Source organism: Megalobrama amblycephala, linkage group LG22 (assembly GCF_018812025.1).
Source record: "Megalobrama amblycephala isolate DHTTF-2021 linkage group LG22, ASM1881202v1, whole genome shotgun sequence".
NCBI classification, from domain to species: domain Eukaryota; kingdom Metazoa; phylum Chordata; class Actinopteri; order Cypriniformes; family Xenocyprididae; genus Megalobrama; species Megalobrama amblycephala.
Window position 1 is genome coordinate 23,263,252 of NC_063065.1, and position 27,630 is coordinate 23,290,881.

Consider the following 27,630-nt stretch of genomic DNA (forward strand, 5'->3'; position numbering starts at 1 on the left):
AATATGACCAATAAATAAATAAATAAAAACTAGGTGACTACAGGGAGTGCAGAATTATTAGGCAAGTTGATTTTCTGATCATATTTTTTTCCCAAGCACATTTTACCAATTCCAATCCACATCAATCTTAATAACTACTATTAATATTGTTTTTAATCATTTATAAGTGATATATAATTGTTCATGAAGGCTGGAAATGAAAAATGCCTTATATTCAGGTGTGCAGAATTATTAGGCAAGTTTTCTTTTACAGGCAAAATGAGCCAAAAAAGAGATTTAACTCAGACTGAAAAGTCAAAAATTATTAAATACTCATGAGAAGGACGCAATACTAATGCAATACTAGAAATTGCAAAGTTAAAGCATGACCAAGGGACAGCAAAATGCTCATTGGGTCAGCGGGGTCAGACAAAAACAGGTGGAAAAGAAAAGACACGTTAACTGCAAAATAATTAAGAATTATGTGTGAAACCATCAGGAACCCTTTAGTCTCCAGCGCCACCATTTTCCAGAACTGCAACCTACCTGGAGTCTCCAGAAGTGCAAGGTCTCAGGATCTCAGAGACTTAGGTTAGCTAAAGAATCCTAAAAAATGACCCGCACTTGATAAGAATCACAAGCTGAAGTGTTATAAAATACATGAAGACTGGGTTTTTATAGGCCTTATAAACCGACAGCTTGAGAGTGACTCCTGAAGGACCAGCACCACATCCTCTTGTACCACTGTTTGAAGAATTTATCTTCCAGAATCTGGCAGTAAGTTTTGGAAGATCATTTTTAGTCCATCTCTGCAAGACAGACATTTCAGGATAAGAGATGGACTAAAAGTGAACTCAAACACCTTACTGCCAGATTCTGGATAAATTCTTCAAACAGTGGTACAAGAGGATGTGGTGCTGGTCCATCAGGAGTCATTCTCAAGCTGTCTGTCTATAAGCCCTATTAAAACCCAGTCTTCATGTATTTTATAACACTTCAGCTTGTGATTCTTATCAAGTGCAGGTCATTTTTTAGGATTCTTTAGCTAACCTAAGTCTCTGAGATCCTAACACCTTGCACTTCTGGAGACTCCAGGTAGGTTGCAGCTCTGGAAAATGGTGGCGCTGGAGACTAAAGGGTTCCTGATGGTTTCACACTTAATTCTTCACCTTAATTCTTAATTATTTTGCAGTTAACATGTGTCTTTTCTTTTCCACCTGTTTTTGTCTGACCCCGCTGACCCAATGAGCATTTTGCTGTCCCTTGGTCATGCTTTAACTTTGCAATTTCTAGTATTGCATTAGTATTGCGTCCTTCTCATGAGTATTTAATAATTTTTGACTTTTCAGTCTGAGTTAAATCTCTTTTTTGGCTCATTTTGCCTGTAAAAGAAAACTTGCCTAATAATTCTGCACACCTGAATATAAGGCATTTTTCATTTCCAGCCTTCATGAACAATTATATATCACTTATAAATGATTAAAAACAATATTAATAGTAGTTATTAAGATTGATGTGGATTGGAATTGGTAAAATGTGCTTGGGAAAAAATATATGATCAGAAAATCAACTTGCCTAATAATTCTGCACTCCCTGTATATAATTCAGCAGCAAAAATTATGCTGGCCTAATTCTTGAAAAAAATTTGCACAGAAATTTTATAAAATCCAAATGTTAAAAGTTTAAAATTACTATTTGTATTACGAAATGAAAAAATATATATTTATATTAGCTTTATATTTATATGTAAAAATTATATGTATTTATATTAATGTAAGATTAAAAGACATTCATTTTAAATGTATTGTGCAAATTTTTAATGGGGCAACAAGCTATAGATACGACAGAACAAAATAGGCTATTAATAATCTTTCAGTTCGCAAAACCAGCATAATATGAAACGCTTCAAAACAGCAGCACAAACCGCTTATGTGCATCCCGGGTGCAGAATAATGTGCTTGAAGCAATATGGAATTGCAGTGCGCAGTTGCGCTGCGCATTGAAAAGTTCACGGCACAAAGAGAATCTCTGTTTATATCTACATCTAAATTAACAGTTTATTAATCATATGTTTCTTCTCACTTTTAAATTCCATTTATCGTGCGTGTGACGCGAATTCAGTCCTTGTGTTGTGCGATCTAACAGACACCCTGTAGCCAGTATGATGACATCATTCAGAAACGGCAATAAACTCCAGCAAGATAAAGTCATTTTATGCAAATCCACAGTCCTTTATCTACATATCAAGTATTATAATGGGCATATATTATATTGGAGAGTTTTACCGTGCGTGTTGCTGACTGCCGTTACCGAACACGACGCGCTGCGCTGTGAGAATGATTGACAGCTGCTGCGGAGGGAAGACGAGTTTCCGTGAACTTAAATTTAACGATGCACATATCCTTCTGTCCCTCACATGAAGCTATGAAATGGCTTCAGATGAGTTTGAATATAGTGCACGAAAACTTAATTGGTGCTAGTCTATTTATTTTGCTCTATGACTCCCACTTTTGCCATATGAAAGAGCGCAATTATCAGACGGTTATTTAAATATCGCGACAAGCCTAATTTCCGTTTCATTTTGAGACTGTGGCGGGACAAATTAGAATGTGGCGGGCCGCCACAGTCTAGTCAATGTATGGGAAACACTGGCAGTAATACACTTAGCAGTGTCTACACTGCCGGAATTCAAATAGAGAAGAAGAAGAAGAGAGCTACAGTGGGTTCCAAACGGGATATATTGCCCTCCGAAGGGAACTTCGGAGTGAAAACAATCATGGCCGCCATATTGAAGGGTCGTTCCAAACTGAAGTGCTCAAAACTGACCACTTCAAAGGGCCCTTCGGAATTAAGGATTTCGAAGGGTACAACTGATGGACACTTCGGGCCCCCATGATCCTTTGCACAGGAAAGTTGTTTGACATCACAGAATGGGTACAGGAGGTTAGGAGTTCGATTTTACCTATAAATGTATGTATAGTATTTTTCTGTACTATTGTAATAATTATATGAGTTAGATTTAGTAAATTATTATGGTCAAAACGACAGTGTACTTCAACAAAAATACTTTACAGCTCCCTTTATTAGTCCATTCAAATGTTTCAAATACATAGACACAATATACAATATGGTGTAATAAACCTAAATAAATAAACTAACGTTAAACAAAGGGCGCCGCTTGCACAATCTACTCCTCCTTGATTGTCTCGTTAAGATGACGCAGAAGTGCATTCCAAAAAAAAGAGGTTTTTTTTTACCCCTATACCCTTTTACCTATACCATTTTTAGGTCACGATAACATGATAGTAATATGACCGTAGCTTATGTAACGAGATTTAATAAGGGTGTGCAGCTTAGTTATTGTATTTACGTCGCTGTTTAAAACTTTAATACAAAGACACAACTCAGCCCGGCCATCATGGCTAGCTCAGTCGAGACATCGCGTAAAAACAGCAACGGAAAAACAATAATAAATCAAATTAACACCGAAATGGATGTAAAACAATTCAAGGTAATGAATTAATGCGGTTTTTAAAGTATATTACCTCAGATTACCAGAAAATGAATTGTCCGAGCAGCTAGTCGACCGTTATAACCGTTATAATTTAAACGCAGCAAGCTAAATAATATAACTTACTCATCAGATAAACCACTAAAGCGGGTGTAATTTAATTCCAATTAATTAATTCATTACCATTTCGACCTGTTACACTAATTTTAATAGAAAACTCAGAAATTACTATAGAAATATAAAAAGCTTACCTGTTTGCGGTACCAGTCGATTCCGGAATGACAGTTCATGGATGCTGTTCCAGCAGTCTCATTGGTTAGAATTAATCACGTGATGTCATATTATTAATAATTTTTATTTATTTATTTATTTATTGCCATTTCAGAAACCCATCCTAAACGCAAGGCCTGAAATGCATACTGAAAGTGTTTCTAGCATTTTTGTTTGTTTCTTAGGTCAAATCTAAACGCTTTATTCAATAATCAGTAAGCATTAAGCATACTATTTTCATTATGTAACTCTTGGTTTAGATTACAGTAATGTCAAATAACAACAACAACAAAATTAATTTAAACCATACAAAATGATTAAATAAGTAATTTAATTAAAATTATTTGAAGTTGGGTTAGATCTTTATTTTCATTTAATTTGTTTTTTTACAACAGTTTTTGTGAGCTATAAGATAAGGTAAAATATATGTAAAATAAATCAAGTTTTTAAAAAATTGTGCTAATTCTAAAATGGGATAGAAATTGATGCAAAAGCCTGTGCAAGTGGCATCTGAAATGTTCTTCTTAAATTAGCATTTTTATCAAGCTTGTATGTTTAGGTTCAGTAAATTTCACTTTAATGGCAATTAATAGGTCCTTTTCATTGCCATTAAAGTAGGGCTGCATGATATATCGCATGAGATTGTCACGCGCATTTCTTCAGTAAAGCCGGTTCCCTGATTACCGCTAAATCGCCATCACCTGCTTTCAAATGGAGCGGCATTTAATAGACAGAGCCGTAGATCACTGAAAAGCCACGCAATATCGCGTTCATTATCGAAGGCGATTCATCTGCGATATGAACGCGATATTGCGTGGCTTTTCAGTGATCTACGGTTCTGTCTATTAAATGCCGCTCCATTTGAAAGCAGGTGATGGCGATTTAGCGGTAATCAGGGAACCGGCTTTAATGACGAAATGCGCGTGACAATCTCATGCCATATATCGTGCAGCTCTACATTAAAGTATAATAAGCTTGATAAACATGCTCTTTTTATATGAAAATTTCAAATGGCACTTAAAGGCTTTTGCATCTGAAGTCTTCAATTGTTATTGTACATAACTGATATAGCATTGTATTAGCAACAATTTCCTTCACTGTTTTGTTTCTTTAAGCTTTATTAAAAGAAAAAAAGAAGATGTCAGTGTTCAAGACATGGTTAGCTTGGTTTATGTAAGAATGGAGAATATTCTATACAATATTGCCACAATGTTCCATAATAAAGGAGTAACATTATCAAAACAACATTTGTAAAATGTTTTGAGGATATTATTCCAGATTGTGCAAGTTTGGGCCAGATCATCATTACATCTGTCACTTCTGTTTTGGTTCTGGGTCTGGCTGGCATCATGTTTTTAACACCATTGTGTGAAACAGCATTGGGCTGAACTCTGAGTCTGGCCAACCATAAGAAACAAAAGATGAAATGCATTATTTTAGCTGAACACTGGCTTGAGTAGTCTGCAGAAGTGAGATGAATTCTGGGGGAAGTGAAAGTCTCGTGTTTTGCTGAACTGTTGCGCGAACGTGTTTACCATAGGGCAGGGATGGGTAACTTCGATATTGGTGAGGGCCAAAATTTTTTCTCCTTGATACCAGGGGGCCAGATTACTAATCCACGCTCGCACCTTTTACACTGTCTTACTCAATTTACTTTTTATTAAGAAAAATTAATGTATAATTAATGTCATATGTTTTTAAAGATTTTATTAACTGTAATACAAATGGGGAAACTTTGTTTTCAGTTGACAAGCAATATTAAAGGGATAGTTCACCCAAAAAATTTAAATTCTGTCATCATTTACTCACCCTCAAGTTTCTGTTGAACAAAGAAGATATTTTGAAGAATGTTTGTAACCAGGTTGCTTTGGGACTAATATGGAAGTCAATGGTGCCCCAGAACTGTTCAGTTTCCCACATTCTTCAGAATATCTTCTTTTGTGTTGAACAGAACAAATACATTTATACAGGTTTGGAACAGCTTGAGGGTGCGTAAATTATATATATATATATATATATATATATATATATATATATATATATATATATATATATTTTTTTTTTTTTTTTTTTTTTTTTGGGTGAATTATCCCTTTAATTTCTTTATTAACAATATTAGCATCTCAACATCGCATTTTCTGTAAATTTGCAACAAAGAGATGTATAGTCTATTTTTGATTACAATGTTAGAGAACATTTTCAACTTAGCCTCATTAAAAAGTGCTTAATTTTAAAATATGACATTAGCCTAATCTACAGAATGTTAGGAGATGAGAGGCGCTGATTGGGCCACGGTAGATCGATGCGTAAAACCACCAATCACAGCGTGCTTTTCTCGTGACGTTCAAAATTTGAAATTGACGAACAGCGCAAATGGTTGTTGAAGAAATTGGCGCAAAATGTCCCTGGTCTGATTGTCTTTTTGACGGAAAAAAGCGAGTACGGACTCGTTCACAAACAGACTGATGCATCCAAAATGGTCAATATTCATATTCATGCACTTTTATTAATATTTATTTTAAACGTTTATGGCTTATGATTTATCAGTTTCACTTTTGATTTCCTATATTTATGTACTAATACTTTATATATTAATTCTCATCATATTTTCAAGGATTTACTTATTATTGTACCCTTATGGTTATTTTATATTTAAGAGTATGCTTGTTATGTTCAATTGTTCTTCAAGTGTTCCAGTGTGACAGGTCACGCTGACACGTTTGTGGTTAGACATTGGACGCCTAACAAGTCCTGTATAAGTGATGTTTTTCAGAGTTAACCATTTGAATTTGAAATCTGATCAAAATATGTCTGTTATTATTCCTGATGACATTTAAAAGGGTAAGATTTGCAAAATTCCCAAAGGGGGTTAAAACAACTCTTTATCTATTTTTGACACTGGGTAAAACCATTTAACCTTTTCTTTTAACAAAAACATCCGTTTGTGTGGGATGTAAATTTCCCTATATGCTCATGGTATAAAGCTGACCGGGTCATTGATAATTCAGCTTTTTCTCTCCTTTGCTCTCCTTGGCTTCTACTTCTTGTCTCTTATCTGCAAATGTCTTAATTATTGCTCTTTTTGATCTTCATCTATTAGATACAATACTCTAAATTTTACAATACTCTAAATTTATTATTAACTATTGACTACTCCTTTATGATGGTTATCTTGCCCTTTGGTTTTACTAAGTATTTTCATTATCGATTAAAGTTTGCGTGTGAGGCTAAATTTAATTGTAAATGAATAAATAATTTTTCATCAACTTTATCTACTGTCTGGATCTCATTTTCTCAAGTTTTTGCATCACAGATAAACAGAGTCGCGGCAGATATAGAGTTGTGCTGGAGGATGTTTTACCCGCTGGGACAGTTTGTGGCCCAAACAACAGAACTGTCTCCTGGTCAATGGAACTCTGCCTTCAAAAATAAATACTGGAATGTAAGTTTTTAAATGTCTTTTTCAGTTTACATCTTTCGTTTATCCTTTACGTATAACTTACACTAAAATACGATAGATCTTTCTTAGAATGACATGGCAATTGCATTATGGGTGTATACTGCTTTTGAATAACAGCTAACTTAGATTTGTTTTCATCCAGAATCCAAACGGCCTACTTGAAAATGAACACTGATGATGGAATAAAATGTCTCCATTTACAACAAAGGTACTTGAATCCTTTGCTATGCAATATTGTATATTGTATATTGTATATGCATACGGATACTGTACATTTGCTTCTTAAAAGTGTTAATATGATTATTTCTTTTGAACTTAAATAATAATATTTAAGTAATTCATAAAGATGAAATGGGAAAGATATGTTTCAATTTTTTTTTTTAGGTAGGCTACTTTGGGTCTGACAGACAGCCATTGTGAAGGACACAATCTGGCAAAAATTTACCTGCAGAAGTGAATGGGAGGATATAGGTAAGTGGTTTTGTAAGTTTTGTTGTAAATCTTAATAGAATGTCAGTAGTGATTACCCTGGGACATGTGTCAAAAAGTGATTTATGGCCCCTTTGATTGATGACTTGACAGGTGTGACCTTTTGTCCTTCCGTTTCCGGACTGTGTCAACACAACCTTTGACCCCGATGTCATTGACCTATGACCTCCGGATATTAGGATGAATGTAATGTTGTTTGTGTTTGTCCATCTGGCTGTTGACCTGTGACCTTCGGATATTAGGATGAATGTAATGTTGTTTGTGTTTGTCCATCTGGATGTTGACCCGTGAGCTCCGGGAGTGAATGATCGTTTGACCCGGTTGTTTGACCAGATATTTCGGGGGTGTCGCATTCCGTCACAGGGGCTTATATAAATAGAGGTTCAGACATCCTCTTCGTCAAAAATGAGAAAAAATAATATTTTACCAATAGGGTCAATGCAATATACGCGCTCTCTCTCTCTCTCTCTCTCTCTCTCTCTCTCTCTCTCTCTTTCTCGTCACACACGTAATACAGATCTATTTAAAATAAATGAAAATATATTTATATATAATATATTAAACTGAATAATGAACAACATTGGAACAATCCAATCCCTCTCCCACTCTCTCTCGGTCTTTCCAAGTGAGCAGCTCACACCCAGCCAGGCAGTGACAACAATGGGCCATGCTGCATTCTATGGGACACTTAGTCTGTTACCTTTTCCAGAGAAAATGTTCAAAATGTTTAAATATGTTCTTAAAAATCTTTAAAGTTTTAATAAATCTTCCTATAAGGGTGATGCTTAAAATAAATCTCTGTATGTTTAAAAATGAGCTAGGAATATTGAGTGATTTGATTTAAAATGATTCCAGATATAAAGTCTCTATGTGTTGGACATACCCTATTAGGGATGAACATTAGGGATGAGATTTACACACATTACACTGAATAATAATAATCAAACATCTTACTAAATAATATAGTTTTAGCTAGATGAAAATATAAAAAATATCTTACACATCTTACTAAATAATAATATAGTTTTAGCTGGATGAAAATAATAATATCTTACATTTCCAGGGATCAGGAAATGTAATTCCTTTAAACATCATGAAGTTTTAATACTTATAATCCGCCTCTCTCTCTCTCTCTCTCTCTCTCTCTCTCTCTCTTTCTCTCGCTCTCTCACACACACACACACACACACACACACACACACACACACACACACACACACACACACACACACACACACACACACTCTTTTCAAAAGTGAAAAACTTTCTCTTCTTTGAATGAAGATGGTAATAAATAAAAGTATAACGATGTTAATAATAACAAACAGTTATCACTGTAAAGCTTCTTCGACACAATCTGCATTGTAAAAAGCACTATATACAGTAAATAAAGGCGACTTGACTAAATTTAGTGACACCAATTATTATAGTTTTATAATAAAATAAAATTAAATGAAAATTCAAATAAATGAAAATAAAAATCTTACAGCTTTCAGTGAGCAGGGAAAAGTGTTCCTTCTTGATGTACTTAACACTAAATGGTTTTCTCATTGTCTCTCCAAGTGACTTGCAACAAAGCATGATAGTGTCAGTGACAGAGGGGGAGAGCAATGGTTAGTGGGGGGTGGATGAAACAATATTTTGTTCAAGCTAACTTTTATTTTCAAAGCATAAATATAGAAGTTTAAATTACATCTTTTAAAATTAAACAACTGTTCAAATTAAATCATTTTAGTTTTTTAAATTACATTTTTAAAAGTCTTAATAAATCAAACATTTGACATTTTATTATCAGGGTATGAGTAAAAATATATGGGTCTCGCAAACCATCTCTCACATTGTGTAACATTTTCAATAATTCAATATGAAAATCACCCAGCATTTTCAGAGAGAAACGTCTCGGTTACAAGGTAACCCTCGTTCCTGAAGGAGGGAACGGAGACGTACGTCGGATGACCGACGAATAGGAATCTCGCTAGAGAGGCCAATCTACTTCGAGTGTAACTAAACGAGCCAATGCACATTGGCATGCAATCATATGCATCAGCTGCTCGCTCGCAGCGCGGGTATATAATGAGCAGCAGGTGCGTTGCATCTTCAGGTTTTCGCTGAGGAGCCGAACCCAGCAGGTGGCAGCATCAGCAGGACAGCGCCTGTGGCGACGGGACGTACGTCTCCGTTCCCTCCTTCAGGGAACGAGGGTTACCTTTGTAACGAGACGTTCCCATTCAGTCGGTCACTTCGACGTACGTCGGATGACCGACGAATAGGAATCCCTACCAAAGCGCCACAGGAGGTGCCCTCTTCCAGTGCTCTGTTGTGAGCCACCTGAACCCCCTTGCCTAAGGACGGTGGGACCGGGCTCACACAGAGAGGGTCGATCACTGTTGTTCCCAAAACCCACTCAGTGAGACTATAGATACCACTGGGAGCGTAACCTTACGTCAGATAAGGAACGCTGCAGAAGCCATATCCTTCCCCGAAGGAGTTATATGGATAAGTACATATGGACTAACCTTGTAGGTTGTACAACATATGGAAGAACTGGGGTGACTCCAACTTGGTGGGTTCTCCCAGAGGGAAAGACACGGGCTTCGATTAGGAGCAACCGTGGAAAGCCGCATATGGGATCCCCGTAGGGTCACACATATGGAACCCAGCCTAAATCCGGTTCTCAAGGATTCAACGGAGTAAGGCCTGGCGACCGACGCTCCGCCACGTCGGCTGCCGAAGGGATGTCGGAGGACTCGACAGGGTCTGCCTTGTAGGGACTCTCTGGAGAAAAGAAGCGCATGTCGCGCAGCAAGCGGACACTAAGCCGGGCCTCTCCGTGCCTCTGACCTGAGGCGAGAACACGGGAGGAGACCGGCTCCACACGAAGGCTATAGTACCTAGCGAACGTGTTAGGTGTCGCCCAGCCCGCAGCTCTACAAATGTCTGTCAGCGAGGCGCCACGAGCCAGCGCCCAGGAGGATGCTACACCTCTCGTGGAGTGAGCATGCAACCTGAGCGGGCAGGGCACGCCCTGAGCTTGATAAGCCAGGGCGATGGCATCCACTATCCAGTGGGCCATCCTCTGCTTGGAGACAGCCTTTCCCTTCTGCTGGCCTCCGTAACAGACAAAGAGCTGGTCTGAGGTCCTGAAGCTTCGAGTTCTGTCTATGTACCGTCGCAAAGCGCGGACTGGACAGAGCAAAGCCAGGGCTGGGTCTGCCTCCTCCGAGGGCAGCGCTTGCAGGCTCACCACCTGGTCCCTGAAGGGAGTAGTGGGAACCTTGGGCACGTAGCCAGGCCGGGGTCTCAGTACCACGTGGCTGTCGCCCGGCCCGAACTCCAGGCACGATTCGTCGACCGAAAATGACTGCAGGTCCCCTACCCTCTTGATGGAGGCCAATGCAACCAGCAGCAAAGTCTTCATAGACAGAATCTTTAAGTCTGCTGATTGCAAAGGCTCAAAGGGAGCAATCTGGAGTGCTCTTAGCACCAGAGCGAGGTCCCAAGAGGGTATGGAGGGAGGTCGAGGAGGATTTAACCGTCTCGCCCCCCTAAGGAACCTGATGACCAGGTCGTGCTGACCAACAGATTTGCCATCTATGTGGTCGTGGTAAGCGGAGATAGCAGCAGTCTGGACTTTGAGGGTGGAGGGGGACAGCCTACGCTCCAACCCTTGCTGCAAGAAGGAAAGCACGACTCCGATCGAGCATCTTCGGGGGTCTTCTCGGCGAGAAGAGCACCACTCGACGAACAGGTTCCACTTCGAGGCGTAAGCACGTCTTGTAGACGGTGCACGTGCCGAAGTGATGGTGTTAAGTACCTCAGGGGGTAAGTCACCTAGAACCTCCGCGTCCCGTCCAGGGGCCAGACATGGAGTTTCCAGAGGTCTGGACGCGGGTGCCAGAGAGTGCCCCGTCTCTGAGAAAGAAGGTCCTTCCTCAGAGGGATGGGCCAGGGAGGGGCTGTCGCGAGGAGAGAGAGTTCTGGGAACCAGGTCCGGTTGGGCCAGTAGGGCGCAACTAGCAAGACCTGCTCCTCGTCCTCCCTGACTTTGCACAGTGTCTGTGCAAGTAGGCTCACTGGGGGAAACGCATATTTGCGCAGGCCCCGGGGCCAGCTGTGTGCCAGTGCGTCTGTCCCGAGTGTTCCCTCGGTCAGAGAGTAAAACAACTGGCAGTGGGAGGTCTCTAGAGAGGCATACAGGTCTACCTGAGCCTCTCCGAACTCTTTCCAGATCAGCTGAACCACCTGGGGGTGGAGTCGCCACTCTCCTGGCAGCGCAGCTCGTGACAGCTCGTCGGCCACACGGTTGAGCACACCGGGAAATGAATGGCGCGAAGCGACCTCAGATGCTTCTGACTCCAGAGGAGGAGATGGCGGGCGAGTTGCGACATGCGACGGGAGCGTAGACCACCTTGATGGTTGATGTACGCAACGGTCGCAGTGTTGTCCGTACGGACCAGTACATGCTTGCCCCGTAGCAGGCCTTTGAGGCGGCCCAGAGCAAGACGTACTGCCAGCAACTCGAGGCAGTTGATGTGCCAATGCAGATGGGGTCCCGTCCAAACCCCTGACACTGCATGCCCGTTGTACGTGGCACCCCAGCCGGTGGCCGAAGCATCTGTGAATACCACAGCATGCCGGGACACTTGTTCTAGGGGCACTCCTGCCCGAAGAAACAAAGGGTCCGACCACGGGCTGAAGGCTTGGCGGCACTCCTGAGTGATTGGCACCCGGAACGTGCCGTGTAGCCACGCCCATCTCGGGACTCGGCCGTGAAGCCAGTGCTGAAGCGGTCTCATATGAAGCAGACCGAGCGGTGTTACAGCCGCTGCGGCCGCCATATGCCCCAGGAGCCTCTGAAAAAATTTCAGTGGGACCGCTGTCCTGCCGTTGAAAGTATTCAGGCAGTTCAACACCGACCGAGCACGTTCCTCTGTGAGGCGTGCTATCTGTTCGACCGAATCCAACTCCATACCGAGAAAAGAGATCCTCTGCACTGGGGCGAGTTTGCTCTTTTCCCAGTTGACCTGAAGCCCCAACTGGCTGAGGTGACTGAGCACCAAGTCCCTGTGTTCGCACAACTGATCCCGAGACTGTGCTAGGATAAGCCAGTCGTCTAGATAGTTGAGGATGCGAACACCCTGTTCTCTCATGGGAACAAGGGCTCCCTCCACGACTTTCGTGAAGACGCGGGGAGACAGGGCGAGCCCGAAGGGTAGGACCCTGTACTGGTATGCTCGACCTTCGAACGCGAACCTCAGGAATGGCCTGTGTCGCGGAAGAATCGAAACATGAAAGTACGCGTCCTTCAGGTCGATCGCTGCAAACCAATCTCGGGGACGGATGCATTCGAAAATGCGTTTCTGCGTGAGCATTTTGAACGGTAGCTTGTGGAGGCTCCGATTCAAAAGACGCAGGTCCAAGATCGGTCGTAACCCGCCGCTTTTCTTGGGTACAATGAAGTAGGGACTGTAGAACCCTGACCTCATATCGGCTGGAGGGACCGGCTCGATCGCGTCCTTCGCCAGTAGGACTGCGATCTCCGCACGCAGGACAGGGGCATCGGCAGCTTTCACTGTAGTGAAGAGGATGCCCCTGAACTTGGGGGGGCGCCGGGCGAACTGAATCGCATAGCCGAGCCTGATGGTCCGAAGGAGCCAGCGAGACGGACTGGGGAGCGCTAGCCAGGCTCCCAGAGACCGAGCAAGCGGCACCAAGGGGACCACCGGCGTACCCGCCGCGGGGCAGCGAGGTGGAACGCAGGGACGCGGCCCGGGGGGCTCTCTGTATGAGGCGGCCCGAAGCGGGGTCACAGTGTGCTGTGCAACACTTACCTGCTTCCACAGGTGGACAGAGGGAGCAGTCGAGGTTTTGTCTGCCTGCTGCTCGCTGCTGTCCGCTGGCGACAGAAGAGGTGGATGAGAGTGGTGAGGTTCTTGCCCTCCCACTGCCCTCCGACCTCTTCGGACCCGGAGATAGGAAACTGCTCTTTTATTGAAAATTTGGGTACCGCGGTCGTTGGGCCACGGCGGACAAAAAGGGGAAACAAAAGATCCCACCCGGCCCTCCTCCGGGGGAAGAGCGGTGCGGTCACCACCTCCTGAAGAGCAGTCCCATCCATCTCCGGGTCGCCCGTCCTAGGGCCGCTTGGACTTGGCCTTGCCACCCTTCTTTTTAGGGGGTGGCGGGACGGGCTGGGCACCCCGCCCGCGACCGGCTCCACGACGCCTCTTGGATGGAGGCTGCTGCTGCGGCGTGGGAGCGGGGGCGGCCGCAGGGGGGCGCCCTCGGCGACGGGCAGACTGAGGTGCCGCCGGCGGTGGGGGTGCAGCAGCTGACCGCCTCGGCAGGATGTGACTAATGGCCTCAGACTGCTTTTGTACAGCCGAGAACTGTTGGGCAAAGTTCTCGACCGCGTCGCCGAAGAGGCCGGTCTGGGACACGGGGGAATTAAGAAACCTGACCTTGTCGGTATCCCTCATGTCCGCGAGACACAGCCAGAGATGGCGTTCCTGGACCACCAAGGTGGACATCGCACGACCCACTGACCGCGCCGTAACCTTCGTCGCACGAAGCGCGAGGTCCGTCGCGGTACGAAGTTCTTGTAGAACTTGCGGATCATGACCACCCTCGTGTAGGTCCTTCAGTGCCTTGGCCTGATGGACCTGCAACAACGCCATAGCGTGTAAGGCAGAAGCGGCTTCCCCACAGGCCTGATAAGCCTTGCCGGTAAGATCCGACGAGTGCTTACAGGCCCGGGAAGGGAGAGACGGCTCCCCCCGCCAGGTGGAGTTAGGGCACAGTTGCATAGCAACGGCCCGTTCCACAGGGGGTATGCGCGCATAACCCTTCGCCGCTCCGCCATCAAGGGTGGTGAGGGAGGAGGACCCACCGACACGGTTTCGGGCAGTAAAAGGTGCCGTCCATGTGCCAGTGAGTTCTTCATGCACCTCCGGGAAGAAAGGCACTGGGGTGGGGGACTGAGAACCAGCCCTTGCCACCCCGAGAAACCAATCGTCCAACCGCGAGGGCTCGGGACACGGTGGAGGATTCCACACGAGCCCGACCCTGTTGGCGGCCCGGGAAAGCATAGCCATCATTTCCGGGTCTGAATCGGGCACAGATGTCACTCCCGAAGGAGGCAGCTGCGCCGAATCGTCATCCCCGAAAGTATCAGGCTCACCCTCCGATGCAGCGATCGACATCTGGTCGTCATGGGGAGCTCCGAAGGATACGGATGGTACACACCTCTGGGGTGGTCCACCGCGTTCCCCCGGCAGCTCTACTGGCTGCGGAGTGCACGAGGGATGAGGGTTCCTAGGGGGTTGGTTCCCCGAAGGAAGCGCGCTCACCATGATCCTCAAGTCACCAGTCCCAGCGCCCGAAGCAACCCTCTGAGGAGGATTGGAACGAGGCGCCGGGACCGGGACTCCACCCCTTTGCAGGAAGTGGAGTCTCGACCGCAACTCCGCGACGGTCATCATCCCACAATGGGTGCATGACTCGTCCACAAACGCCGCCTCAGCGTGCCTTAAGCCCAAGCACGTGATACAGCGCTGGTGACCATCCCGAGGCGCCAGGTAACGACCGCATCCAGAAACACACAAGTAGAACGACATCTTTAAAAAGACGCGAACTACTCGTGTAAGCTCTTTCAGGAACTGCTCTTTCAAGTGCCGAAGCACGCAGGGGAAAGCCGCTGCAGCACAGACAGGGAAATGTGCAGCCTGTCGTGTGCACTCTCTTTGGAGATGCCGCTCTTACCAGCCGTGAAAACAGCTTTTCAGCGCTCTTTAAAGCGCACCGTACCAGCCGTAAGAACGGCTTTCACAGCTGACACACAGCTTTCTTTGCTCAGTGGGCAAAAAAAGAAAATAAACAAAAGGAGAGAATCGGCCCCGCTGCTGTGCTGTTCCACCTGCACCAGACGAGAGAGCAGTAGAGAGAGCTGGCTCGTTCCTTTCACACTCGCTCGTAGATACTACCATGTGTAGTTCGGCTCCGAAGCGAAAAGCTGAAGATGCAACGCACCTGCTGCTCATTATATACCCGCGCTGCGAGGCGAGCAGCTGATGCATATGATTGCATGCCAATGTGCATTGGCTCGTTTAGTTACACTCGAAGTAGATTGGCCTCTCTAGCGAGATTCCTATTCGTCGGTCATCCGACGTACGTCGAAGTGACCGACTGAATGGGAAATTCAATTTTCAATTCTAGGGCACCTTTAAGATTATAGCATGCATACCATATTAGAGTACAGTGCACATTGCTGAAATACATACCTGTTATGTCTACAAAATGCTTAAATGATTGAGGAAAAGGTTTTTCTCCAAATGTTCGGCAGCACATTTAGACCCGCATAAGTCATTGTAAGGTCATGATTGAGAACATAGTTCACAGTAGTGGGGCCTCATAGTGGGCCTCATTTCATCAGAAACGTGCCTATGCCCTTTTCCTTATCTAGCACTCCTCAGCCCCCTCTCACCTGGCCAGCAGGTCCCAGTGTGTATGTCGAGGCCGCCTACCATGTGCCATCTCCCATACACACTGCCACCTCGCAGAGTCCGACCCCACTACGGCCATTCCGTCCCTTCACAGGCTGCCATTCAAGATGCTTATGCAGAAACGCATTTTCGAATGCATATGTCCCCAGGATTGGTTCACAACGATCGACTTTCTATGGTTTGCGTTAGAGGGTCAGGCATAGTCACCTCGACGCTCCCACCTAAGATGGGCAAACGCATTTTTACCTTGACGACCTCTAGCACATCTGGAAAGTAAGCCAGGTGACACTTCTGGACCAATGAGGTGTAGATCGTCTGACCAAGGGCCTGCGCTGTGACTTGATCACGGTTAATAAACAAGTGCTGCTCAACCCCGGCACAGAACTACCCTCATGCATTCAGATTGCCTTGGTCTCACATGCAGGGTGGGTGTGGTCTGTGCACAGCCACCACATCATCGAGGGTAGTGAGAGAGGAAAAAAACTTTTAACAGTGTTGTATTATATCAAGAAAATGCAATTACCCTGCCTCCTTGTTAAGATTTTGGATGTCTGTTGCTACACATTTGGCCAATGTATTAAATATTATGCATTGCTTACAAAATTATTATTATTTATATTTGTTTGTTTCTAAGAAATGCATTATACTGTATGGCCAGAGATGTACAGTTATTGTTAGATATGTGTGTGCCTGTCCATGAGAAGGAGGATCCGAGCTGGACTGCAGCACACAGAAGTGTGTGTGGTTCTATGTGTGTGTGCTCAAGGACAGAGAACTGTGGTTCTGCTCCTAGACACTTATAAGGACATCGGCCATCTTGGCTGAGTTTACTGGAGTTCAAGGACACAAAAGCCAGACAGCTTGCACCTGCGAGGCCTTGAGAATGGTCTGGAAACTTTGGGAAAGTTACAACGTACGTCAATCAAGAAGATAACCAAATGTCTGGAATAAACAACACAAGTATAAAAGACTGATGAGCTGATTGCCTCTTCGGATACTGATACGTCAGTACCCCCGACGCCTAGAAGCCCAGAGCTGAGGACAAGAAACCCCAAGCTGAAGATGGGACGCCCAGAGCTGACTACACCTTTGACTCAAGAGTGATTACTGTATTTTATACTTTAATGATGAAGTTTTATTTGCCTTTACATTTTTATTTATTATAAAAAGAAAAGTAACCAATTAAAATAAATTTAATTGACTACAAAAGCTTCCTACCTTAGCTTGATTTATAGTGTTTTAATACTTTGAACAAGAACGTACCACAGAGGAGTCTTTTGACCAAATTGTAAGTAATTGTAGGAACTGTGGACAAACCAGACAAATGAATCATTCAGATGATTCTTTCAAACATAATCCTAATTCAGAATCAAGTTCCGACTCCAGCTCGTCTGCAGAGTAAACCAAGGCGGATTAATTTTATGACACCCCATGCTTCCTGATAGCAGGAGAAGTGACAAACCAAATGGTCACCCAGGAAGATAAGATTTTTTGATCACCAGATCAAAGAAACAGAGAAAACAATGCAGGCCCCATTTGTTTCTCTAAAGGACCTAACCTCACAGAAAACTCAACAGAGACTGTTATACAACTAAAACTGCATCAAAATTGTTCCAAACAATTTTAAATGGACTGATCAAACATATTTTAACTACATACTATTTACATTATGTGTTCACAAATAGTTATGCTTCAAAACACTCAACAATTCATGTAAATGTGTTAATTCTTGACTGAATGAATGAAAGTATGCTTTATTTTGTCTCTTTCCTCCTTTCCTATATCCTGACTTGAATGAAATCTGTTTAAAATGTATTGTATTCCATTTAATATAAATTATGTTAAATTGACACTCTCTGCTGAAGCAGTATGGGATGTAACACCCATGTGTTATTGGGGGCAGAGAAAGCCCTTTTGAAACAGGACAATATCTGATTGGCCAAGACTCCTCTGAGGTGTGAAAACAACTAGTTAAAATAGTCAAACTGCAAGAGAAGTTTTTTTAGTTGAGATATAGTTTTGTTGTTGTCGTAAGCAGAACCATGGAGTAACAAGAAGAACAAACAAGCCGCTCATTCAAGCCATTCAAGTTTCACTCACGTTTCTTTTCTTTGCTTTTACTTAATTTTCTTTTCCGTTTAAAGTATCATATTCTAAGTACTACCGCAAAGTTCAACCAACGACTTTTGCCGCTTCAACTCAAGTAACAAAGAGACTTTCTTTCATTGTTCCACACGGACCGAACCTGGACAAATCATCGACCCTTCTCTGCATGACGAGGGAAACTCACATTTAAAAGTCGACGCAAGCAAGTACCTCCAGATGAAAACTGAACTGGTGCATTTAAATTAATGATTCATGGTTCGTTCTGGTTTTTGAAAGGCATTGATAGGAATTCAGTTAATCATATCACTCTCTCTCTCTCTCTCTTAAAACTCTTTCTCTCTCATTTCCTTCTTACTGCAACGCGAATGAATGTGTGTGTGTGTGTGTGTGTGTGTGTGTGTGTGTGTGTGTGTGTGTGTGTGTGTGTGTATGTGCGTGTGTTTGTCTTAGATTAGTTTGTGTTAGAATAAATAAAATCTCCTGTAGATTTTTAAAAGAAAGTGTCTCGTATTATGTGCTTCTATGATTTAATGTCTTAAACTGTCAAGCTAGAGCTGCACGATTAATCATATCGCAATCGCAATATGATGATATTATATGATATTATATGATGCAAAATTCTGCGATTTTATGAAATAAAATAACAATAAATAAATAAATTGTACTAAACTGAGGGCCAGTGATTAATATGTTCATTCATTCTTTGTACGTGTAATGGTTAATTTGCTCGTGTTATTTAGTCAGGCATCAGTCACTCGCCTATAGTTAGGACCCAGAAGGTGGAAAGGACCCGTATGCTGACGCAGTTTAGAATTCATTTATTATCGTCTTTATTATTGCTGCCGCGAGACGATACTAACGGTGATGATAATGCCGTTCTGCCGCGATACTGAGTAATCGCATGTGTGCGTGCATCAAAGAGTAAGTCGTTCTTTATACTGTTTACATTTGATCGCGAATTTGTCCTTAAAGACGTGCTTATCGCGTCTGCCAAGCACATGTGTCTGTAAGCTAATCTTATTACACGATCGCTGTACAGACGTATTTTCAGTGTTAATGTCATAACAAATGTGAATATTATTCATTTGCATATTGATGTTTTATTAGTGTATATTTATACTTTATTGTTGTTTCTTTTTCTAGAACCACACTTTATTAAAGACTGTTCAAGTTTGCAATGGGTGGTCTATGAGTGGTGTGTGCATCTAGCTCCTTCTAAATGGACAACACTTAATTGTTCTGATCGGACACTATTTGGTGGTTGCCACCGGGTATTAATTGGCACCTAAGAGCCGAACAATTCTTTACATGGTCCTTCGAGCCGGAGTGGGCAACTTCTGAATTAATATAATGTCCATACATAGTGAGGAGAATAGAGATGTTACAGTTCGCTCACGTCGCCGAACGCAGATGCCAAGGTATCTTGAAGATTATGAGGTGGATTATGTACCAGAGCAGCGATCAGCACACACACCCTCAAACCACTCCAATGAAGGAGAACAGCTAATAGGGGCTACAGGAGGTCCATTACCACCTCACAACACCCTGGTTGCTGGCATTGATCACTTTCCTGCCTATGAAGGGAATCCACACTTCTCTCCTGAAGCACTGCAGATGCGCTTGAAGGATCTGGAGGAGGAGAACCGTCAGCTCAGACGCAACCTCAGTGAACAGTCTGCACCTCACACTCCAAGGTCATTGTCTCCATCTCAACTATTTTGTTCACCTAGACACTTGACACGCAATATGGAGGATCGAACTTCACCGCCACATCACAAAGTAACGTCAACAAGAGATCAAAGAGATCCACGTTATGAAAGAGAAAGGTCAGTGAAACACAGTGAGGATAATTTGCATGCAGAACGTCAACGTGACAGAATTGATGAGATCATTCTTGAGCTTCAGAGGATGAAAGTGAGTTCCAAGCAATTCAGATCAACTTCGCCATCACCAGAGCGTGCACCCCAGAGGGCCGAGCGTGCTGATGAATGCTACCACCAGCCAAGGCAGCTATCCACACACTATTACAGCCCTAGCTCCAGGCGACAGAGACCATTCATGCCACATCGTTCGTCATCGCCACCCAGTCAAGAGAACACTTATCGTGGTCCAACCCCAACCATTCCTAACTTTACCAAAGAGGATCCACGGGAGTTCACCAGGTTAAAAGTAGCTCTTGACAATCTCCTGCCTGCTGATGTAACAGAGCGCTTTAAATTCCAAATATTGATGGATCACTTGAAGTTTGAAGAAGCATTGCTCATTGCTGACTCCTACAGTAACAGCCGGTATCCTTACAGTCATACTATGCAGGCTCTAACAGAACTCTATGGGCAACCCCATCAACTTGCACTTAAACGCATTGCTGTTCTGATGGATGGACCCAGCATAAGAAGTGGTGACACCAGAGCATTCAGGCTTTTTGCACTGAAGGTACGGGCCCTGGTTGGAATGCTGGATCAACTAGGAAGTCCTGGACATACAGAACTGACTTGTGGGTCTCACGTCTCCCGCCTCCTTGCTAAACTACCTCACGACCTCCGAGCAAACTTTAAGAGGTATGTCAATCCACTCAAGACACCTATTCCTACCTTGACTGAATTTGCAGAGTGGCTGGAGTATGAGGTGAGGGTGCAGGAAGACGGTACTCAGTTCAGTATTGACTCCAGTAGAGAGAGACAGAGTTTCCGCAAAGACCAGCAAAGAGTGCCAAAATTATCACACAAATCTACTGCCATCTTCCATGGAAGCGAGCAAAGTCCAGTTTCCAAGACCGAATCGGTTCGCCAGAAAACAGTGTCTGAGGTGAGAACACTAGAGAAACCAAAGAAATACTGCCCCTTTTGTAATACAACTCAACACTATCTAAATCAGTGTTCAAACTTCAAGCTACTGACCAAAGAGCAGATTGTGACTTGGATCAGATCCAATCAGAGATGCTGGAAATGTGGGCGTGATCATCAAGCAGGTCAGTGTACTCTAAAGGCAAAATGCAAGAAGTGTCAAAGGAGACATTTAGAAATTCTGCATGAGGCCAACAATGAAACAAGTACTACTAATATCAAAGAAAGAGGAGAGATCACCCAGTCCACCAGCACCACAATAGAAACTCTATACGTCAATCGACCAACTGGAAGCAGTAGAGTGTTACTGAAATTGTGCAGAGTCATCATACGCAATGGAGACTTTTCACTTGATACATATGCACTGCTAGATGATGGTTCAGAGCGCACCATACTTCTCCATGAGGCAGCTCAGCAACTCAACCTCCACGGTAAGCCTGAAGACCTGTCTCTTCGCACAGTGCGCCAAGACGTCCGCATTATTCATGGCTCCACCGTATCATTCTCAGTGAGTCCTGCGACACAACCAGATCGCAACTTTGCAATCAAGAGAGCCTTTACAGCTGAGGAGCTTGGATTAGCACCTCATTCCTACCCAATTGAAACACTCCAAAAGAGATATCGCCATCTCAGAGGCCTACCTCTTCAGTCAATTGACCATGCACGGCCATTATTACTCATTGGGTCAGATTACCCACAACTGATCACCCCCGTTGAGCCAGTTCGGTTGGGACCCCCTGGAGGTCCAGCAGCTGTGAAAACTCGTCTGGGATGGACACTCCAAGGTCCATCAAAGTTCCTCGAGCACATCCCACACATACAACAGTGCTTGTTCACAGCTGTAAGCCTTGCGCCCAATGATCTGTTCAGTCAAGTTGAGCGGTTGTGGCAGATGGACATCTTGCCCTACCAAAATGAACGGCTTGTGACAAGGTCAAAGCAAGATGCTGAAGCTATTCGCTTGCTGGAGGAGAAAACAATGAGGGTTGATGTTGAAGGTGTGCAAAGATATGCTACCCCCCTCCTATGGAAAATCAGTCCTCCACCTCTAGCCGCTCCAAAGGAAGCAGTACTGCCTCATTTGCGAAGGACTGAAAATCAACTGGCACAGAGCTCTGAGAAATCTCAAGTGTACAAGTCTGAGATGAACAAGCTGCTAGAAGCAGGCTATGTGAAGAAAATTCCCCAATCCACAGCTGTACAGACTCCAGGGTGGTACATTCCACACCACATGGTCCATCACAACGGAAAGCACAGGATTGTATTCAATTGTTCTTTCAACTTCCAAGGGCTGAGCTTAAATGAATATCTTCTTCCTGGGCCAACTCTGGGTGCGACCTTGCTGGGAGTACTTCTCCGTTTCCGTGAGTATGCAGTAGCCATTAGCAGCGACATAAAGGGGATGTTTCATCAGGTGCGTCTCCTGCCAGAAGATAAAGCATTCTTACGATTCCTGTGGCGAGATCTGAAACCAACCAACGCACCTGATGTCTACCAGTGGTCAGTTTTACCATTTGGCACCACGTGCAGTCCGTGCTGTGCAACCTTTGCTCTTCGGAAACATGTTGCTGATCACAGCCAACCAGACAGTGAGGTACGAGCATCAGTAGATCGTTGTTTCTATGTGGACAACTGGTTGCAAAGTTTTCCCTCTCTTGAGACTGCCAGACAATTAGTAGATGATATGCGACATCTGCTGGCCGAGGGTGGATTTGAACTGCGCCAATGGGCTACTAACACACCCCAACTGCTACAACACCTACCGCAGCAAATCAGGTCAGAGAACCATGAGCTTTGGTTTAGTTCCGACAGGGCCGACCCCCAGGAGCGTACATTAGGACTTAGGTGGCAATGTAGATCCGACACCCTTGGTTATAAACATGGTCATGTCGTAAAATCTCAGCCCACTATGCGACACATATATAGCATCCTTTCCAGTCAGTACGATCCATTGGGATTCATCACCCCATTTACCACTAGAGCTAAGATCATAGTCCAGAGGCTCTGGGACAAAAAAAGAGAATGGGATGACCCTGAATTGCCCACAGATCTCAGGAATGCATGGCTCACATGGGAAGATGAGCTTCCACAACTTTCCTGTGTCACACTGCCCAGATGCTACACTACAAAGGTAGATCCCTTGATCAGCTCAAGAAGTGTGCACACATTCTGTGATGCCTCAGAGCGAGCATACGGTGCTGTAGCCTATCTCCGCACTGAAGATAGCAAAGGACAAGTAGAGGTGTCCTTCTTGGCAGCTAGATCACGAGTAGCTCCAAAGAAGCAGCAGACAATTCCCCGACTTGAGCTATGTGCTGCTCTAACTGGAGCACAATTGGCAGCAGTTCTGAAAACAGAGCTCTCACTAGACATCAGCAGTTTCAGATACTGGACTGATTCTACAACCGTTCTCAACTGGCTTCAATCAGACTCATGTCACTTTAAAGTGTTTGTAGGAACTAGAGTTGCGGAGATTCAAGAGCTAACTGATTCAAAATCATGGGTATACGTGCACTCACAAGACAACCCTGCCGACGATATTACTCGCGGCATGTCACTGGCTCAGCTAGCCAAACCTACCCGCTGGAAGAATGGCCCAGAATTTCTGCAGAAACCTCCATCATCTTGGCCCAAACTGCCCAATCTAGTGCCAGCTGACACTTCAAAAGAACTGCGTAAACCAGTATCTTTCCATCTTCTAATAACTGAGGCTGACCAGCATTCAGTCAGTGCTTCTCAATATGACAACTTTCAAGAGCTTGTAGATGCAACAGCCAGAACCCTTCACGGGGCGGCCAGTCCCACAGACACTGTCACTGCTGATACATATAAGAAAGCCGAGCTCAGAATTATTCAACAGTCTCAGATGGATAGTTTTCCTGACGAATATGCTCAGCTTCAAGCAGGGAAACCTATCTCCTCAAACAGTCGTCTAAAGACTTTATCTCCCGAATTTGATTCTGAAACGCAGCTGATCAGAGTGGGTGGACGACTCCGAAGATGTCGCTTGCTGAGCCCTGACATTCTTCACCCAATTGTCCTAGACCCAATCCACTCAGTGACTAAACTACTTATTAGGCAGTACGATGCACAGCTCCATCACCCTGGTACTGAAAGGGTCTTTGCTGAAATTAGAAGACGCTTCTGGATCTTGAGAGGTCGTCAAGCTATTCGATCAATTCAATATCAATGTACTGAGTGTCAGAGGTGGCGAGGTAAGCCCAACATACCTAAAATGGCTGACTTACCCCCTTCCAGTTTAAGACTCTTCCAGCCAGCCTTTTACTCCACGGGCATGGACTGCTTCGGCCCATTTACCATCAAAATTGGGCGACGAAACGAAAAACGCTGGGGTATCATTTATAAATGTTTGACCACAAAGGCAGTGTACATCGACCTTCTCTCTCAAGCCGACACAGATTCTTTCCTTATGTCTCTACGCCGATTCATCTCCCGTAGGGGAAAGCCTCATGAGTTGTGCTCTGATCAGGGTACCAATTTCAAAGGTGGAGATCGTGAGCTTAAGGAATCCTTCAACAATATTCACCCTCAGTTGCAAAGAGAACTTGCCAAGCAACAAATTGATTTTCAATACAATCCACCAAACTCCCCACATTTCGGAGGATCCTGGGAAAGGGAAATCAGATCTGTTAAAGCTGCACTATACACCACCATTGGTGCACAAACTGTCACAGAGGAAGTGCTCAGGACTGTCCTTATTGAAATTGAGGGGATTTTAAATTCAAAGCCGTTGGGATATGTTTCCTCGGATGTAGCTGATCCGGACCCAATAACCCCTAATTCACTCTTAATGGGCCGGTCAGACTCTGCCCTGCCTCAGGTAATTTACCCTGCATCTGAGCTGCTCAGCCGCAAACGCTGGAGACACAGCCAGATACTGGCAGACCAGTTCTGGAGCTGTTACCTGCGCAACTACCTACCTGGACTCCAGTCTCGCCATAAGTGGCAACAAGAGAAAGACAACCTGACAGTAGGGACAGTGGTTATGATTGCTGATCCGCAATTCCCTAGAGCATTCTGGCCCATTGGGACTGTGAAAGCTGTCCATACCGGAGCTGATAACAAAGTAAGAGCTGCAGAAATCCAGGTCAAAGACAGAACCTACATCAGACCTGTTGTCAGACTGATTAAACTCCCTTCACTCCCTGAATGATTGTGAGTTCTGGCCCAAGATACAAATCTGCAAGCACATTTGGGGGCGGCTGTACTAAACTGAGGGCCAGTGATTAATATGTTCATTCATTCTTTGTACGTGTAATGGTTAATTTGCTCGTGTTATTTAGTCAGGCATCAGTCACTCGCCTATAGTTAGGACCCAGAAGGTGGAAAGGACCCGTATGCTGACGCAGTTTAGAATTCATTTATTATCGTCTTTATTATTGCTGCCGCGAGACGATACTAACGGTGATGATAATGCCGTTCTGCCGCGATACTGAGTAATCGCATGTGTGCGTGCATCAAAGAGTAAGTCGTTCTTTATACTGTTTACATTTGATCGCGAATTTGTCCTTAAAGACGTGCTTATCGCGTCTGCCAAGCACATGTGTCTGTAAGCTAATCTTATTACACGATCGCTGTACAGACGTATTTTCAGTGTTAATGTCATAACAAATGTGAATATTATTCATTTGCATATTGATGTTTTATTAGTGTATATTTATACTTTATTGTTGTTTCTTTTTCTAGAACCACACTTTATTAAAGACTGTTCAAGTTTGCAATGGGTGGTCTATGAGTGGTGTGTGCATCTAGCTCCTTCTAAATGGACAACACTTAATTGTTCTGATCGGACACTATTTGGTGGTTGCCACCGGGTATTAATTGGCACCTAAGAGCCGAACAATTCTTTACATAAATAAATAAATAAATAAATACATGTGAGGACATGACAACCCATTCTCTGAGAGCTGTTTGCCCATTTTATACACCGCTAATAAAAAGAAGACCATTCAGTTTCAGTTTAGGCAGTGGCACGTGTGGCGCGCACGGTCATGTCATGACTTTTTCCGGTGTGCAGCGCAGAGAACGGGTAAAGATGGATGCGGAGCAAACGGTCACTGAACTGGTGGCAAGAAAAAAACGCTACCTCTGTTATATGGCGATATTTTGGCTATAAGATTATAAACCCAGATTATTAGTGGTTAAAGGGATCGTTGTTGATCCGTGATCCGTACGGACCAAGGCCCACGGTTCGGGACACATGTGATTCGCGGATCAATTGCAACTTTAACCGCAATAGAGTGAAAGGTTATCATTTGAACGTGTTTTGTCTTGCTAGTTTACACATTAAATAGATATAAAAGTATTCCAGCGCGCTAGAAGAGGCAAAAGAGGATTTAATTCGATATCGCACGCAGCGCTGTTATCGGTGCGCACATGACGCACATACATAAAAGGCTCGCGCACACACAGAGAGAGAGGCGCGTTATAGCTCGCGAACTCCAAATTGATTTCCCTTTCGTGTCCTCAATGCACTTGGATGGTCCCATACATGCATTATGTCAGTCAAAATACCCCTCTCAGCAAGTATTCATGTAAACCCATTCAATTATGTCTTAATTGAACGAGGTGAGAATTCGGATGTGTATCTATCTGATGTGTGCGTGCATGTCTTACTCTTAAAGTGACAGCAACCTATAAATACCTGCTGCTGTCTGTCATGTAAATCAAACAACAAAACACAGTTTTGATAAAGATTAATCTATATTAAATTTATACAGTGAACAGTGTCATTTTACATTTATTACATTTCTGTGCATGAAAATTAATACTACAGTTAGACCTTATACTTTATTTGTAACTTTATGTAGCTTGTTGTAATTGGTGTACAGTATTTGTTCTTTTTACAGTCTGTTCACTTGCCTTTTATAATGTATTACTTAGGCTAGTAGTTTATGCTGTGGTATCAGAGTAGTTTAAGTGGGCTAAGTAATACATGCAAAGTTAAGTTACCCCCATCCCCCAATTTTTTTTTGTGCTGATCTGAAAAATGATCCGATCTGTGACGTCATAACCATGATGTGATCTGAACCGTGAGTTTTGTGATCCGTTAAACCACAAATTAGTAAAGAAACGAACATCTTAAATGGGATTATAACAAGTTTGCAGTAATGCAAAGATTTTATTATTTAATTTTGTAAAAATATTTTAATTTGAAAACACTGTGCATTTGTTTGCTGTTGTTGCTAGTTTGAGTTGAGAAATACACATTTCAGCATTATCAGTAATCTGTGTGTGCATTTTCACTGAGAACCAAGCAAGATGACTCATGATACTATTTGTTTATTATATCGCAATCGCAATATTGACCTCAATAAGCGCAATATGACATTTTCCCCAAATCGTGCAGCCCTACCCGCTCTAATCAGAAGACCTTGCGGCTCGAGCAAATGAACGCTGGACGAATCAGTTGCTCGGTCGTAAACTTACAACTCTTTATAATTCCCTGAT

The 27,630-nt window shown here is 43.7% G+C and overlaps 1 protein-coding gene and 1 long non-coding RNA gene across 2 annotated transcripts; both read left to right on the top strand.

Annotated features, from left to right (window-relative positions):
- Window positions 1-7,032: 7,032 nt before the first annotated feature.
- LOC125257967 lies at window positions 7,033-7,689 on the top strand. Its single transcript, XR_007182486.1, has 3 exons — window positions 7,033-7,202; window positions 7,363-7,428; window positions 7,605-7,689. It is a non-coding gene; the product is annotated as an uncharacterized LOC125257967 (long non-coding RNA).
- An 11,303-nt stretch (window positions 7,690-18,992) lies between these two features.
- Window positions 18,993-26,019, top strand: LOC125257725. The gene is made up of 3 exons (XM_048174377.1): window positions 18,993-19,237; window positions 19,460-25,644; window positions 25,867-26,019. Exon 2 carries the CDS (start codon window positions 19,667-19,669, stop codon window positions 25,331-25,333), a length of 5,667 nt encoding a protein of 1,888 aa, XP_048030334.1. The 5' UTR covers window positions 18,993-19,237; window positions 19,460-19,666; the 3' UTR covers window positions 25,334-25,644; window positions 25,867-26,019.
- The last annotated feature ends 1,611 nt before the right edge of the window (window positions 26,020-27,630 follow it).

Excerpts from the sequence above, each read along its gene's own strand:
- LOC125257725 (XM_048174377.1), top strand. The coding sequence starts at position 19,667 with ATGTCCATACATAGTGAGGAGAATAGAGATGTTACAGTTCGCTCACGT.